The sequence below is a fragment of the Ammospiza nelsoni genome, chromosome 4 (genome assembly GCF_027579445.1).
Source record: "Ammospiza nelsoni isolate bAmmNel1 chromosome 4, bAmmNel1.pri, whole genome shotgun sequence".
Taxonomy (NCBI): domain Eukaryota; kingdom Metazoa; phylum Chordata; class Aves; order Passeriformes; family Passerellidae; genus Ammospiza; species Ammospiza nelsoni.
The window spans coordinates 1,164,659-1,182,011 of NC_080636.1; the positions used below are offsets into that span (position 1 = coordinate 1,164,659).

At 37.1% G+C, this 17,353-nt stretch overlaps 1 protein-coding gene across 1 annotated transcript; it reads left to right on the forward strand.

Moving 5' to 3' along the window:
* The first annotated feature begins 303 nt into the window (after nucleotides 1–303).
* RNF212 (ring finger protein 212) lies at nucleotides 304–17,130 on the forward strand. The gene is made up of 12 exons (XM_059471466.1): nucleotides 304–415; nucleotides 1,951–2,012; nucleotides 4,645–4,719; nucleotides 7,414–7,470; nucleotides 10,030–10,088; nucleotides 11,500–11,561; nucleotides 11,651–11,720; nucleotides 12,531–12,576; nucleotides 13,318–13,381; nucleotides 14,889–14,961; nucleotides 15,690–15,878; nucleotides 17,088–17,130. Exons 1-12 carry the CDS (start codon nucleotides 304–306, stop codon nucleotides 17,128–17,130), a joined length of 912 nt encoding a protein of 303 aa, XP_059327449.1.
* The last annotated feature ends 223 nt before the right edge of the window (nucleotides 17,131–17,353 follow it).

Sequence of the window (17,353 nt, forward strand, 5' to 3'; positions counted from 1 at the left end):
GGCCGGAGCCCTGTGGGTGCAGCTCTGTTCCCCACGTCTGGGGACGGCGAATCTCTCAGGGCACCGTCTGTGTCGGCACCGCTCCACTTTGATAGGGAGAGGCCAGAAAAACCAAATTTTATTGGGGTGCGTGTGAGGACCAAGCTCCGCCGCCCTGAGGCCCCGCGGCGGGAGGGGCGCGGGCCGCGCTGCCCTCAGGGCCGCCTCAGCGGGCGGGACATGGCGGGGACGCCCCCGCGGGGCTCGGCCTGAGGACAAAGCGGCCGCGCCCCAGCCCCGGGCCGCCGCCCGCCCCGCTGCCCCATGGCCGTGCCCGTCTTCTGCAACTCCTGCCTGGCCGAGCCCCGCGCCCCCACGCCGCGGTTCTGCTTCACCAACTGCGGCCACGTTTTCTGTGAGGTTTGCCTGCAGAAAGGTAATAATGGCTGCTGGGGCGCGCCCGGCGGCGCGGGCTGTGCTGCCTGCACACATCCACCCCAAACATTGCTATTTCTCACCCGCTGTGGAATAAAAGGAAGCCCTGAGCGCTTTTTCAAATGTTACTGATAAGCCTTTCCAGTCCTTGCTGTTGATTCGCTTTGAACACTAAAACTGTGTCCACTTCCAGGTGGATGTGGCTTTGAGAGCAAGCCTTGGGTACACGCGATGGAGGCTTAATAAAACTGGATTCTGGATGCTTATGATCCATGATTTTGTAAAAAAGCACCCCACAAATAGATGGCTTTTTGCTCCGGAAAATTTTGGGAAAATAATGTTTTTTCCTTAGTGAAAGAGCAATTGAAAAAACGGAGGATTCGTTTAGAGTAGGTTTTGTAAGTCGTTTTAATAAGTTTTGAGGCTCAGTATTGTTCCTGAAGACGTTCAGCAGCATGAGGGAAGATTGGAGGTGATGTTTTGAAGCTCTTGTGTTATGTACAATTCCAGAGTCATATTCTGCGACTCATGTGAAGCTCTTGGACAAAGATACGTGGGAAAGGCAGAGGAATAATGAAGTTGTTTTAAAAAAGGAAAAAAATGCAGCAGACGAGTATCAATGTTTCCCCCTTTCGCATCGTGCTAAATGCCCTGGTTTTTGTAAGGGCACACAGAAAAAAATGATCAGTCTTTATTTCAGAACTAAAAACTTTTGACCAGATATTTTCACGGGGTGCTATTGAGGATAGAGGACCATAAAATGCAGCCTCTGCAGCTTGCAGGCCCCTAGAACATGAACACTTTCCTCTCCGCTCTTAGTATTGCTTGGCAGAAAAATATATGAGGGATTATGTATCTTTTTACTGTGAATTCAGTAGTAATGAGGTTTAAAATGTATTTAAAGATGTTTATAAACACCGATCCTAGAATCTTCAGAACGGCAGTAGCTAGTAGAATTACAAATTATAAATATTGAAATAATGTGCATTTGCTATAGATATTTTCTAATATGTTTGCAGATAAAGAGTTTAAGTCATAAAGTTTTTTAAAGTGATTTTATTGTTTTCTCACTGGAGGAATTCAAAAGGCAAAATTACTAGTTTCTTGACATTTGGGCTTCATATATTTTGTTGGGATAACCCAACTGTGCCCCAGTCTAAAAAGCCATATATCAGATTGACTGTAAGTCATTAGTGCACTTAAGCATACATTTAATTAAAGCAGGCAAGTAGTCCTATTTAAATCAAGGGAACTAAAAGTCACCTGCATTCTGTGACACTAATGATATTCATAAAATCATTTACATGAATGCTTATTTAGAGGAGTAAGACCTGATGACATTCACATACATTTTTCCTGCTCAACTCAGTGTAATGGTTATAGAATCAAATTCTTTATTCATGTTTATTCATGTTTCTTGTGTAACCTGGAGATTTCTTCCACAAGCTCAAGAGGTTTAGGCATCACATTATATTTGCAATGTAATCAATATATATTCAGTTTGATCTATATTTTAAATGTGTCTTTACCTTACAGGCAAAAAAGATGAATGTCTGGTCTGTAGGAGGGCTTGTCGTACCTTAGTCCTTTCAAAAGAGGTAAATCAAGCTTTAGTTTTGTTGCATTACATGAATCTGTGCTTTGCTTAACAGCTAAACTATTTGCATTAAAGAATGCTTCCTTTTTTGTTTTTGCCAACTGTGACATGAGTATTTACTGATGATAGGTTGCTAAACTAAGATGCTCAGGCACTAGACAGCTCTGCTTTTTGTTGTAAATATTCCTGTAAATTAAAGCCCATGGAAACTTTAGGTTTTCAGGTACTGCCAGGCTGTAAATCATTCTAAACATTTCAAGAAATACGGCTGGTTACTGTGTAACATCAGTGACTACTTTCAAAATGTGGAAAAATGTTTATTGATCTTGGCATTTGTACATCACAGAAATGAACTGTAATGAATTATTTCATGTAATGGACTGAATTGAAAGCCTGCCTTATGGCTCTGCAGTGTTTTTAAGTGGATTAGGTTTTTTTCCCCATTTTCTCTTAAGGTTAACTATTTTCCTTGTGGCTGTGTGATTAAGAGAGGGTTTGAAATATTGTTGGGAATTTTTGTTATTCACTGGAGAATTAAGAGCTTTTAATTCCCGTTCTTGATTAATCATTAGGAATCTTTCATTTTGCGTTTCTCCCAGGAGCAATCTTCTCTTTAGCTGATTTCATAAATAGTTTGTGAACACATTCATATTTTTGTAGACTGATGCCTACCTAAGAGCCAATGCCTTATAAGGATAAAAGAGAAACGTTAAAAACATTTAATAAAATTCAATACAGCTAAACAGGAAGGCCTCCTAGGAGTCTTGCACATTGAAGAAGACAATGTTACTAAAAAAAATTGCAACACAACAACAAAATGCAATTATAATACAAAGGAGAAATGCACACAGTAATCAAATATGAAAAAAATCAAAAGCCCTTCATAAAAATTCTAAAGGGTATATTTTAATATGCTTTCAATATCAATGTATTGTCACTGCAAATGTTGTTATTAATTTCAGTCAAAGAATAATTTAAGTTGTTGAGGACTTGTGAAGGTCATCTTGTGCAGCACTTTGCTCCAAACAATGTTAATTTTTAAGTTACATCAGTCTTAAATTGCACCCTTTCAGCAGAAGTTGATAATTTACTTCAAAAGCACAGAAGGAATTTAAAAATGCAATGATTGGGATAATAAGAAAAATATTAGATGTTTCATTAGAACCTGCCACTGCTCTGGAGGGCTGGAAGGAAGCAAATTACCATATTCTTTAAAAAATACATTAATGATGATTGCTTATCCTTGATTAAGAACAGATAAAATGATTGGAATGATAATTAAAGATGCATATAAAAAAGTCATGGCTCTATAATTCAGGAACCTGAGTGGAAATATACCTGGTAAGCTTTATGAGCTTGATGCTATGGAAGAATTCCCAATGAGAGGAGGTCCTATAAATGTGTTAGAAGTCCTAATTAAATTGTATGTTGGGGTAATCAGCATGTACACATTAAATATTCTCATCTTTACAGTAATGCATTCTTGTCACCTTCGTGTCTTCCTTCTGTGTCTCATGATCCCCACTTGCTTTTCCCCAGAGCATGGTTAAGTGTTACAATAAATCAGAATCTGGCTCTTCAGTATTTCAGAATATCAAAGGAACATCTGCTGCTCCTCCATGCAGCAGATAAAATATAAACAGAGTTACACAAATCTTTATTTGAAAGAGTTTTTATATCACTATGAAGCTGGTTGGGTTTTATTTTTTTTAAATCTGATAGGTACTTACACCAAGATCATTGCTTTGAGAGAACCCTAAATAGATTGCAAGAGCTTGGTTCCTATGAATGCATTTCATTTAAAGCAGCTGAATATATTTTTATGAATCTCTTAAGTTTTCAAGATGGAATATTATTGTTTTTATTTTCTTTCCTGAAATACCATATTTAGGTTAACTGTTCTGTTTGTCTGCATTTCTCCATCTGTCAGCTGGAAAATTTTGAATCTTTGGCTAAGTCAACCAAAGTCAAATTGCAGAGGAAGTCCCAAATACAATTACTTACCTTCTGTGAGTTCTGTAACGATTAGTCGCTGGGGAAAGCAAGGAAAAGCAGTTTTCCTAAAGCATGCACAGCTCTGATTAAAAGACATAAGTCATAAAAAGTTTTAAAAATTCAACAATTACGTTAAGGCTCTGTCCTTATTCTGGGATAATATTGCGCTGCCCAGCGGGCAGGGAGAGACAAAGGGATCCCAGTCAGCATTGGAGCCATTCTGAAAAAGGACTTTGAAACAAAACTGATTGTGGGATGCATCCCATGTGGCTGGGAGTGGTGAGAACCACGAAGCCTGGGAAGGGCTGCCAGAAGTGTGGCTGTTGGTGTGAGTGCAGTGCCCGTTCCAAGGGCCACAGCACCTCCTTGAATGTCCTCTGTGCACTGGTACTGTCATAATCACTGTAAGTATATATGTGGGTAGTATATTGAACAAAACCCCAATGCTTTCCAGGTATTTGATACGGCCATTTAAGAAAACTAGGCTCATTCTCAATTTCAGCTTTATCCTCGTCTAATCTGTCAATTTTTTTAATATAGATTCATTAGTTAATTTAAGAAACACTTTACAAAAGACTTTATTTAATATGACTTGCTAATAAAAATGCTAACCTTGGTATATTTTCATTTCTTCATAGACAAGTGCTGATATTCAATCACTGTTCATGCCAATAGATGTGTTAAGCAAGAAATATTCAAAAGAAATATCACAGGTGAATCTGCCTTTAAACTTTTTAACTCTATAAAATAATCAGCAACTCCTACTGACTTTTATGTGAATGGGAAAAATGAATGAGTGAATGCTTGAAAATGAATGTATGCCCATTACCATCTTAACTTCCTTAATTCCACAGTTTCTGAGTTCTTAAGGAGACATAAATTATTCATTATGGTCACTGCTTATGTTTCCAAACTCTCTCTAAGGACCACTAGTCTGGTTATTTTAATGGTGTAAAATCACTTTCAATGCCATGCAGTGAAAAATTAAATCTTCCAGAAGCTTAAACGTGCCCAGATAGTGTGCCTTAATTACAGCAATAAGAAGTTACACAGTGAAAACCTGAGCTGGACACGGTCCTGAGCTGACTGTGCTCTCTCTCCCTTCTAATTTTTTTTTTGTTTAATCAAAACACACCTCTTTTTTTCCCAGGTAGATCCAGCAAATGATTCCAAGGTCATTTTCCTCCTGCTTTCTGTGAATTCCAGATAGGATTACTTTTGTCAGGCTTAGTTTCCAGTCAAGAACTTCTGTAGCTCTCTGGGTTAAATGAATGCATCCAAACTCCCTTCTCCTCTTCATTTTCTGCGACTCTTCAGCTTGGCTTTGGGACTCTGTGTCCTTGTCCCTCTCCCTGTGCACTTCAGCAGCAGTTTCAGCCACTCCAGCAGTACCAGCAGTACACTGTCCCTGGGCCTGGCTGCAGCCTTCTTTGGCTGTTCTCGTCTCCTTGGGCTGGACTTGCTGACCTTTGGGTGAGCTTCCTGATCCAGAAGAACAAAACCCAGGCAGTATCACCTGTGTCCTCCAGCAGTGGTCATGGATTCACATTTGCTCTACCCCAGGCTTCACAGACTTTTCCAAAGCTGAGCTTGGCCCTTTCCTGAGCAGTGCTTCTCCTCAGAAGGGACACAAGGTAAATGTGAACTCTTCCTCTGTCCTTCCATACCCACTTTTTAACAGCAGGATCAGCAGTTACCCCATAAACTGAACAAATGCAGGGAACCTGCACACCTCCAGTCACACAAACTTCCAGAGTGTGCCAAAGCAAGGAAAAAAGAGGGCTCAATCTCTCCAGGCTGAGGCAGGTCTTCTGTAGCCTGGGATAACGTGTTTGGAACATATTGAAATGTAGTGAGGGCATTGAGGTGTGTTCAGAACATGTCCCAGAATCAAAAGATGTAAGAGCAATTTCTCTAATCTCTCATCTAATCTGATACCTTGTCACTTCTGTGGGTGCTAGGAAAGCATGAGGGCAGAGCTGGATGTAGTGACCCATCTTCAGAAGAGCCTCCCAGCTTTCAGCAGCTCATGTCACAGGGATTTCTCAAAGTGGGATTGTTCTGCATTCAGAAGCTTTGGTGGATATTTTCCCCCACATAATTGTCAGGTTGTTCCCTGAATTTTAGCATCTGTCTCATTGTGGAAGGGTGATCCCCAGGTTTTTCACTGCATGATGATTGTTTCATTTTTCAGATTTTAACCTGTTAGTTTAATTTCTTACTCTTGAATTTGATTCTGGAGGAAAAAGGATCCATTCTCATGCACTACATCTGTGCTAAGCAGTAGTTTTAGACTGCTGATGCAGCCCTTCTTCAACTGTTTGTTTTTCAGCCATGAAGATTCATATTCTATGTGGTCATTCTTTTACTGAAGTTCTTGCATACCTCTGATTATTCTGAACTGTTTCCAGACCTACTCTGTCCTTTCTGAGGTATTAGGCAGACTCAAGATATAGGAACATGCATTTATTAAAGGAGAATGATGATGGCCCCTATTCCATTTTAAACTGGTAAGATCTGATTTGCTTTTTGACTGGTACTGAGCACTAAACTGGCAAATTCAGGTTTCTCCTAGACCAAAGAACTCATTTCTGAGTGAGTAGAGACAGCTCAGAGCCACCACTTTCCAAGTGAACATTACTTCCATCAGTTCTTCCAAAGACACACTGATCCTTTGATGAGTATTCAGTGGGAACCTCCCAGGTCCTTCCACAGGGAATAAAATAACCATTTAAGTTGGATACTCCTCTATGGGTTTATACTCTCAGAGTGTTTCTTCTTGGTTGTCTCAATTCCTGCAGATTTTCTGGCAGTTTTCTTACATGTGAGAAGATTTATTAGAAGTTACTGCCTATAGTAATTTGTTCCTCAAGCTCTTGTCTTGCCTACCTTGTCATTTTTACTTTTAACTTTGTCATGGTTTATGATCCTCATGTGGACACAAGAAGTGCTTACACATCACCAGACAGTGTGTCTAACAATTATTTTTTAATTAACAGGGTATTTTTACAAGGCATATTATAATTGCCAGTAAGACAGATTACTTTTTATGTTGCCATTAATTTTATGTGTTTGCTTAGCACTGATGAATAAGAAACACTGCAGCTAAACTGGCTTTCTAATGTCTTTACCTTTTTATTGAACATAGTGTTAAAATATAACTTCGGTGAAATAAATCTACCAGCTCTGCTGTAGGTCATATTGGATTAAATTAACTCTATAAGAGTTTTTCTATCAGTGATAATAACTTAGAATAGTTTGGGATTTTTTTGAAGAGGATTCAAAAAAGGTATTTTAACTGCCTATAAAAGACAGAAAACTTTGAATACTGTTATTTTCCATTACTTCTTTGCTGAGGTGCATAAATGTAATTGTGTGCAGCTTGATATAACTGTATTTATTTTTAGGTATCAGAATTTCAAGAAAAATATCGTAAGCGTTTATTAAAATACCACAAACAAAAGGTAACTCTAATTGTGATTGTCTCAGTTTTTGTTTGTGTTTGCCTTGTCACTTTGGTTTATTTTTAGAAACAATATTAATCTTTTATGTGAATACTTAGAATAATTTATCAGGATTGACTCATTACTATCATTATAAATACCAGTTTTTAGTCTGTGAGGACTATTAATTCTGCTTAATGTTTCTAGTAAAATATTCTGGTTGTAAGGTGGTTAAAATTAAATGGAGGATCAAAGGACAGGGAGGGAAGAAAGCAGTTCACTGTGTGGAGGGGAAGGTGGAGGAGGTAGGAGAGTGGGGTGCTAGGAGATAAGCCCAGAGGAAAAGGAGACAAAATAAATGAGAAGTTTGAGCTATGCAGAACAAGACTAAGGGCTGATACCCTGAATTTGGGACAGCTGAGTGTGAAGGACAGAATTAATTATTCTGTGGAGAACAGGTACTGCATTTGTTACTGTGCTTCTTCCTGTGTAGCTTGGAAGGCAGATTCCTTTTCCATTTTTCAGCTACTTCTAAATATTTGATTAAATTGTTGGATTTTTCTTTTATTTCTAAGGACATGGGATGTTGTTTAAGGCAACTTGGCAGTATTGGTGACTTGACCTATGAGTGGGTGCCCCATGTATGAAGTTTCAGAGAAGAAGCTCATGTAGCTGCCCAGCTGGCATTTCATGTGTGAGGAGAGTTTCTGGTATGGTTGTCATGGATAGAAAGCTTGGGAAATCAGGTGTTCTGTGGCCCATTCTTCCTTCTTCTCCGTGAATGCATTTTGGGATCACTCATAGTGTGTTGTGATGTGTGTAGTTCTTTTAGGGTCCTGTCCTTCTGCTTTCAAAGCCAGACCAGGTAGGAATCCTGATTTCATCCCCCTTCTAATCTATTGTACCAACTCCAGATGGTGAAACTGAAACCTGAAGGCAAAGTAAAACAAATAACTTAATAGAATTCAGCATAAATTGAGATGTTATCTCCAAAGAAGCTGTGGAGAGTTCTGATACTTTGTAATGGCAGTTTTTTAAGTTGTTACTGCTGAGACATTCACTCAGCAGTGTTTGTGAAGTATTCAGGGGTGCTGCTCGACCTAAGGAAGGTGTCCAGGTGACAGTACCAAAACAGTTGAAAATACAGTTGGTTGCTGCTCCAATGGCACCCTGTTTTGGGCGGGTTTGTTGTTGTTTTGCCCATTCTGTGTAATGTTAGCATGTTAAAAGTGCTTGCATTGGATCAGGGTCGGGAGAGGCTGGTTGTATTAAACACCAGTCCAGTTTCTCATGCTTGGCTGTCTTGTTCCAGGGCCCCTTCCTTATTTCTAGTTTGTCATCCTTGTCACTGTCGACCAACAAGGTCTCGTGGGCTTCATTAAACTGCTTTTTGTCGTTTCTGTGGTTTGTGTAGGTATTTGGGTGCAGGTGGTGGTGGCCACTTGTTGTCCATGTTCCTGGCAGGTGTAGATGTCCTGTTATGCTAGGATCCCAAAATACTGAAAATCAAAGAGTTGCTCATGTTCTTTAAGGTACTTTGGTCTTAAAATTACCCAGTCCTACAGAGCAACAGGGTAAAGTACATTCTTCCTGCCTGGTTCCTTTCTTAATCAAACCTAGCTCTCATTAGGAAGGAAGAAAAAAACCAGAATACCAAAAACCAGATCTTACATAAATTACATTTTTTTCTTTAATCTGTTTTGCAGAGTTTTTCATCTGCAAAAAGAGCATAGTATCTCCCACAAACAGTATGATTTTATAAAACAGGTAATTTTATTAAAGGATTCAAATAATAGTTTGAGAAGCATGGAAAATTAACAAGCAAATTCATAATTTGCTTTCAAATCAAAATATGAACAGTGTGAAGGATTAAGGTCACATAATGGAAATGAGGGATAAAACATAGATGCAGTATTCAGGCTATTGAGTAAATTTTTACATCCTTCATAAAATATAATATATGTTCACCTAATGAAAGACTAAAAAATACACATACTAGGAGCTGACCCAGTCTTCTTGACCTTAATATTCTTCCATTTTGCCAGCTCATAACATTTTTAATGGAGATATTTCTGGTTGTGTCTCTCAACAGAGTAGCAAAACTTTTCACTTGGGCTTACTACAAATAGATACTGAAGTGAGCTGAATACATTTTGAATCTGAAATGAGAAATATGGGAACAATGTATTTTGTACATTTATTGGTAGCTTTTTCAGATAACTCTGTATTAATCATAACAAAGCTTTTATATCAGATATGAAAAATAGGAAGCAAAAGAAAAGAAAACTATTTTTAAGCCCTTTTGCTAGTGTTCATTTATCCAGTATTACCAGCATACTTAAGAAAAGGTAATCAAACAAAGTCTTTAAGTGCCAAAAAGAAGCATATCTCTTCCAGACTGACTGTTTAATGGCTCCATAACACAGCCATAACAGCTCCCATAAATCTGGAATTGCAGTGATGTCTCAACATTAAAACCAATAGAAAGCAGCCTTTCAGCACTTTAGAATGCTAGCTGGGTGAAAATGAAGCTGTATATCACACAAACAGACTTTGTTTCAATCTCTGATTATCTCACAGATAGCAAAGCTGGAAGAGTCTCTCAAGAAAGTAACACAACAAATTCAACAGCTACAATGGTAAGAGGTTTAATGCAGAAAAAGTAAATGTAATCAGACAGCAGTACTTTTAATTGATAAAGGAATGAAAATTCATGTTTTGTTTGCCTTCCTTGTGTGTTTTTACAGAAATAAATGCATAGTGATTTCTGACATCAGATCCGTTTTATTCACAGCAATCAATCCTGTCAGGAAGAAATCCTTTTATTTTACAACACAACTCTGTAGTTAACTCTAAAAATGAACTTTTAATCAAGTCTGTTGTATAGATATTCAGTTCTATTTTTTTATTTGCAGTTACATAACCATGTTTGTGCATTTTACAATGGACTTTATAGCATCAGCCTGGAAAATGCTGTGGTGCCTTTCCTGCTATCTTAGCCTATTTATAAAGTTACCAGAGTTTTGTAACATAGTTCTCATTGTTTCTATTTCTAGTAAAAATTAAATTCTTGTCTCATCTTGAATTACTCTCTTTTCTCAAATGTTTCAATTTGGGAGCCAAGAGGTCACTTATCCTTATCCCTCTGCTAAATGACTGATACACCTTCATCTTTTCATCTTACTTACTTTCAACATAAAGCCAGAATTGTTATTTAAATCTCCTTAATAAGCCAGTTCATGAAACCAGCATTTTAGTTACACAGATTTGATCTTTAATTGATCTTTATTCCTTTTCTGTGTTTTTTTAGTACAGACTTTCCCTTGACTCTTAAATGCACATAATACTGTATTTTGCTCTCCCAGGCTGCTTGGTGTAATGTAACAGAAAGAAAACCAGTATAAAGGAAACTCTGTATGTGGTGGATTATTGCAGTTTATATATTTTTATTCATTTTATACCTCCATTTTCTTGTCTGCATCACAAATGAATAGCATCTTGGTTATATCAATTACAGAGTTCTTACTGAATTTTAGATTTTTTTTTTTGAGTTCTACCTAGAGAGAAGTGTCCTAGGGCCTCTTTTTGCCTGCCTAGTAAACATATTCCTCCTTTTTATGATTCTTGCCAAAGGTACCAGCTTTGCAAAGTTATTGTTGAATAGCATGAAAATGCCAATATTTCATTTGATAACTAGATTTCTTGAAGTTTGGTAAATATATAATTTCATGAAATTAAATGAATTTTGTGCTTAGCTGTAGTTAATGGTTGTATTTTAACATCTGTTGTTCTCTGAAGTACTTTGCCATGACGTTGTGCTAAATTTGATATTGTTGGGTATGTAATGAGCACTGCAAGTATTATGATGTAAAGATCAAGTTCACAGATTTACCAAATAAGTTCTAACTTTGCTTCATGGCAAATAGTGTCATGTTAAAACCTGCTCCTGATGGATAAATGCTTTGATTTTGTACTTTACTGGCCAGTTAGGCATGTTAACTAATCAAACCAGCTTTCAGGTTATATCTGTTGTTCTTCTTTCCCCTTTAGTGTGAAGCCTCCTGAAAACACTACACCGCTGCCATTTTCCAGTTCGAGCAGAAATCCATCCAGTAAGAAGTGTTGGTTTAAAATATTAGCTATGGAATACCTGTCACTGGACATAGCTGTGTTCTAATATTCAATTTCTTAATGACTTCAGTTGCTTCAAGGAAACAGAATGTTTATTCTTCATATTCTCTTCATTCGAGTCGTCCTTCCACTTCTGAAACGTGGGTACAAACTTGTTCATTTTCAATTAAAACCTTCACTAATATTTTGTACAGAAAGTAAACTTTTTGTAGTTATTTTAAAGTACTTTTTGATTTTTTTTTTTGTGTTTTGTTTTTGCAAACTGTTGAAATATGAAAGAACTGAGGAAAGTCTTGTCCATTCAAGTGTACATTACAGTTGTATGGGTGGTGGTTACTGGAAAGCAATCTAAGGCATGATGCACCTTATTGCAAAGAACTTTTGGATGAATAGCTACGTAGATGAATGCACAAACAGGTAGATTAGTGAGACACTCTCCATTCACCAGAGAGAAAAACAAATTTATTGTACGGACACCTATATGTGCACTGTAGTGATCTCAGGATAGATGGGATGAGCCACTCCACTAAGGCTCATTTAATTTTAAGTAAAATGAATATACAGCTTGCTCAAGCTAAAATATTTTTATTCCTTTGATTGTGACTTCCTTTTCTACAAAAAAACCCAGAGATTCAGAGTGCCCTTGTTGTGGATACAAATGAAAACTACATAAATATGCATATTTATTCAGACAAATAGAAGAATAACAATGCTAATCATAAAATAACTTACTCTGTAAATGTCTAAACCAAAGCTCAGAATCAGTGAATAGGTTTTTCTTACTGCTACTGAGTTCTGGAATAAATTCTAAATACTTACGTGTCTTATGCATTATGTATTATGCTTTTCCATTACTGGTCAAATTTAACATTAGAATCCAACATGATTTCAGTCTTTATAATGAAAATGTTATTTTTATTACAATGTCATACTTTGACCTTTCTTGCAAGGATGGAGGCAATGGAGATTGATCCTGTACCTTCACCAATGAGGAAAGTAAGTGGGGTTTTTTTAATACTTGTTTATGTATAGTTACACACACATATCCTTTTGATTTCTCTTACTCTGTTAATGCTGCAAAAAATAGGATTCATCCCCCATCCCATTCAAAACCATTCTGATGTGCATGATGGTTTCAGATGTGCTTGATGCAGGATAGAAATCAGATGCTCCCCAAAAGAAACCAAAAGCAAATAAATCACAACAATAATTTCTGGAATTATATTCTCCACATGCCATGTACAGGCTTTTAAACTTGTGATATCAAAGTAAATGCAAATTCTTAAAATCTCAATATTGCAAAAATGTCAGTGGTGTGAAAGCACCGTTTAGACTCTGATGCCTGAGTAGGGAATTGCAGGGTTTGAGTGATGCTGCTCACATGAGAATGGAGGCAGGAGCTTTTCATGGTGTTGGTGTCCTGGTTAGGAGAGGTGACATCCAGGAACAGCTCTAGCTTGCAAATGGAATGTCAGCACAGAAAAGTGAGAGTGTCTGATAACACTTCTTATCTGAATGTGATAGGTTATATAATAAAGCCAAAATACAAATATTTCCCACCTGCCCATAGATCTTTAAAAATAGTAACTTAATTCTTAGCTTTTGCATTTTAGTGCTATGAACAAAAATGACAGCAGAGAGTTCTGGAAATCTGCAGGCTCTGTAGACCTTAAAAATATCTTAAAATGTCTTAATTAATATGCTTATTACACTGTGGTTGATGACTTGTTCATTTAGCTGGAGACACCAACTGGTCCAACAAGATTATCAGTAATAACTCCACCACAGGATGGACGTATGGGTGAGTCAAAGTAAACTTTGTAACTGAGTAACATTTCTGTTGTATTAGGAGGATGAATAAATTAAAATCCACACATTAGCAATTTACTAAAAAATTTGAATTGTGTTGAGGTGTGAGGAATTTACCACGTGGCAAATTCACTTCAGCAGCTGGGAAATGGTTAAAATGAAGTATGAAATGTTTTCCTAGTACTTACCTCTTCTGTTCAGTGGATGATTACTTGTAACCAAACCAATTTTTGCTGAATCAACAGTTGCAAAGAAAATACAAGGAACACTTGCAATATACATTGTTGACCCTCTGTTAAGCTTCTTAATTTTGTGTATTTGTGGTTAACAGAGAGTAACATTGCCCACAATGTAATATTAAATATCAGATGAAGAAAAAGGAGGAGACTAAATGGAAGTTAAAAAATATTTAATGACAGAAATGAGGTAGTTGAGATCAAGAATTTCTTTCAAAAGTGATTTTTCTTTTTACCTTGTCACTGTTATAGGGTATAAGACATTTTATCTGCCACTCCTGTCTTTGATTTCTTCACACCCTGAGCTTGGGTAACTCTCAGATGTAAATGAGTAACAGCCTGCTGGACCTGGTGCAGTCTCTTGAGAACTGTTTGTTTGTGAGGACTTCCCCAGAATTCCTGATGCTTTGCAGGCCTGCTGTCTGTGTGTGTCTCTCCCATTTTGGTTTTACATTCAGCATGTTTCTGCAGCAGTCTGTGCTCAGGCAGCTTTCACCTGGCTTCAGCACTTCATAGAATCCATCTGCAGCCACATAAACAACTTTAGCACTCTTGTGTTTTTACATGGTGTAAGTGTCCTGAAACAAAGACAAATGCAATTTCAATGGAGGAGGAAAAATTGTTTTTTCTATGTTGTGTCTGATTTATATGCTCAGATCCTTCCTAAATCCATGGTTGCCTATAAATTTAAGCATAACTAGATAAAGAGAGCTGAGGTTAACTGGTTTTTTTTTTATTGTGTCCAAACATAAATAGATATTTATTAGACAGTAAAATTTTATGTAGAACAGTTATATGTTCAGCAGATTTCAGAACTTTCACATAAAGTTTTGCAGTGGACAAGGCTGAGGGAATCAAAGTTTATGTGCAAAAGTAAGGGTAAGTGGAAGCAATGATTTAATGGTGCACTAAGGAGTTTCCTTCTCAGAGGTGGATGGGGCAAAAAAGATCAGCTGAAGAGCTGGAGCACTTCAGCACAGCTGTCTTGATAGTCTAATAATAGTCTAATAAATGAAAGAAGGTGAAAGAAACCACCATGTGTTTAACTGGAACAAGATTTGCAGGGATGGTGCAATATGATGTTTTTGTGACAGCTGAGCTCTCTCACTGACTATTGTAATTGTGCACCATTTTTAGTTCTTGGATGAATCAATCATGAATTTGTCCCAAATCATGCAATAAAAGTACTAATCTTTATTTACAAAGTTATCTCTGAAGTAAAATGGGTAATTCACGTTGTTTTCAAAAATCTGATTCCACCAGGGAGTGTATCCTACAGGACTTCTCAGATAGCTCTAATAAAGCCAAGTCAGAGTAGTGGAACAGGATCTACAAGGTAATTCAAGACTTTTTCAAGAGGTTACCATCTCCTACAAGAGAGTGAAATGTCACCTCTGGCCTTTATTAATCTGTTCAGAGGCTATATTCTAGATCTGAAGTGTTGCTGTGCAGCCTGGCTATCATCTACATGAATGTTTGGGTTTGGGGGAAAGTTTTATTTTGAAATCACATTTTTCAAAGATGCAAAGATATATGCAGTTACAATCTGTGCTTCTGTAGCTGTTGGCATCTTCAGTCATGGTACTCCTATAAAAAGGGGTAATTTTATAATGAGGAAGTTTAACAGTGTCTCTGCTGTGTCATTCGTACAAAAATCAGAGATGAAAGCACAATATCTGCACAAGGGCTGTTCTCTGAATAACCTGAACTTTTCATGCAGCCTGCAACAGGTGTTTCTGTTTTTATCATTTAAACATTGAAAATGTCTTAAATGGTGAGAATTATTAACATCAATAACTTTGAACTATTCCAGAAAAATTAAACTCATGTTCTTTATAATCATTAAGCCAAGTATATCTTCCTAGCAGAAATTTAAATATGCGTAACAAAGCACTTCTTTTCCACCTCTGATTCCATAATTGTTTTGTCAGTCTGCCTTTTGAAACATGTGAAAATATTCAGTAAGTAAAAATATATAGACAACAAATTGAAGTACCATTGAAATATTTTGTGTTGTTATAATGGAAGCCTCAAATCACACACATGAATGAATTTCATTAACAGATCCACCCCTGCGCTGAGATTACCACACAGTTCCTGTCCATCATCAGCTGCATCCCAGAGCAGTCAGAGGGGATCATGGGCTAATTCTGATTTCAGAACCCCTCAGCTGTATCCATTTACATCACCTTCCCCACAGCTGCCTCTGTCCAGGCAGCCAATCACCATCTCTGGGCTTCTGCAGAGACAACAAGGCAAGTGGATTTATAAACGAGCATTTAGCATTCCTGAAAAGATTTTCAGCATAGCAGCTTAAATAAATGAACCAAAATAAAAATGGTATTTCAGAATTGGAAATAGGCTTTCAGCAAAATATAAAAGATGTTGGTGTTTGTGATTGTATTTTGCCTTGGTCTTATGTGTGGGATGGTATCTGCTGTGAAAATGTGTTCTTGCTTCACTCCAGAATTAGATTTTAAGAGATTCAAATCTGATAATGTCCAAATTTTCTGTCTCAACTGCACATTTCTTAAAGATCTGCCTATCAAGCCATCCATGTAAATGTCCACAGATCACAGTAAAAAGGGAGCTAGTCTGGGGTGTTATTGTTGAGTGCAACATAAAACTAGCAAAAAAGCTGCATAAACATCAGCACAAGGGGGGGTGGATGTGGGTAGGAATTGCACTGGGGCAGATTAATGAATAAAATCACAGAATCAGAGTCACAGAATCATGGACCAGCCCTGGTCAGAAGGCACCTTGAATGGTCCAGCCCTTTTTGGGAAAGAGAACCTGGATGAGATCATGTAGCACCCTGACCAATCACATCTTGCAAACCTAATTCTCCTTATTGTTGAGTTTGCATTACCATTGAAATATTATTTTTAACTTATATTAAAAAAATAATTCATCTCTAAAGCACCTTCAGTCCATACTAATAAAAGTGACCTTTCTGCAAATCCCAAGTAGTTTTTAGTTCATGAAACCAAAATAAAAATATTTTAAGAAATGAAGGCTTATAGCTTGTAAAATCTTCCATCACAATTGTTTTAATTGTGAGATTTCTGGAAAGATACAGTATGTGAAATAATGCATGGGCCTGATAGGATCTCTAAATAATGTAGGAGAAATTAATGTTATTAAAAAAGTAGGTGGATTGAACTTTAGTAATCAATGTCATTTGGCTATATGATTGCAATTAACTTCAGTTCATATACAGAATAATGCCTTAGAGATTCACTTGTGTAGCTAAAATTGAAATATGGCAAAAATGCTTTTATGGAAATACCGAGAAGCACATTTACATTCATGAAAATGGCAATAGAAAAGTTTTCATCAGTTGTGTAGATTTTTCAAATTTTTGATAGTTTTGCTTTTCCTTATATGAATTCCCCATATAATTTACAAGAATAAGCTTTAGTTTTACCATGGGTTTTTTTTCATTTGTACCTGTATTTCTATTCTAGGATCAGCTAATTTAGGAGGACGTTCAGCAGAGAGATGAGCAAACATCTGTGAATTGTTTTGGTTAAGAAGGATCTGGAGATGCACTGCAGAGTCTCTGGATATCAAAGTATTTGTAACTTCCATAATATGTCAAATTGGCATAAACCAGCAAATTGTTCAGCATGAATCTGTATTTAAAACATCACTGATCTTTCTGATTAACATCTACTGAAATTTTGGATGGGAGTACAAAATTTTTTTGTTTTTTGAAATTCTGGCTT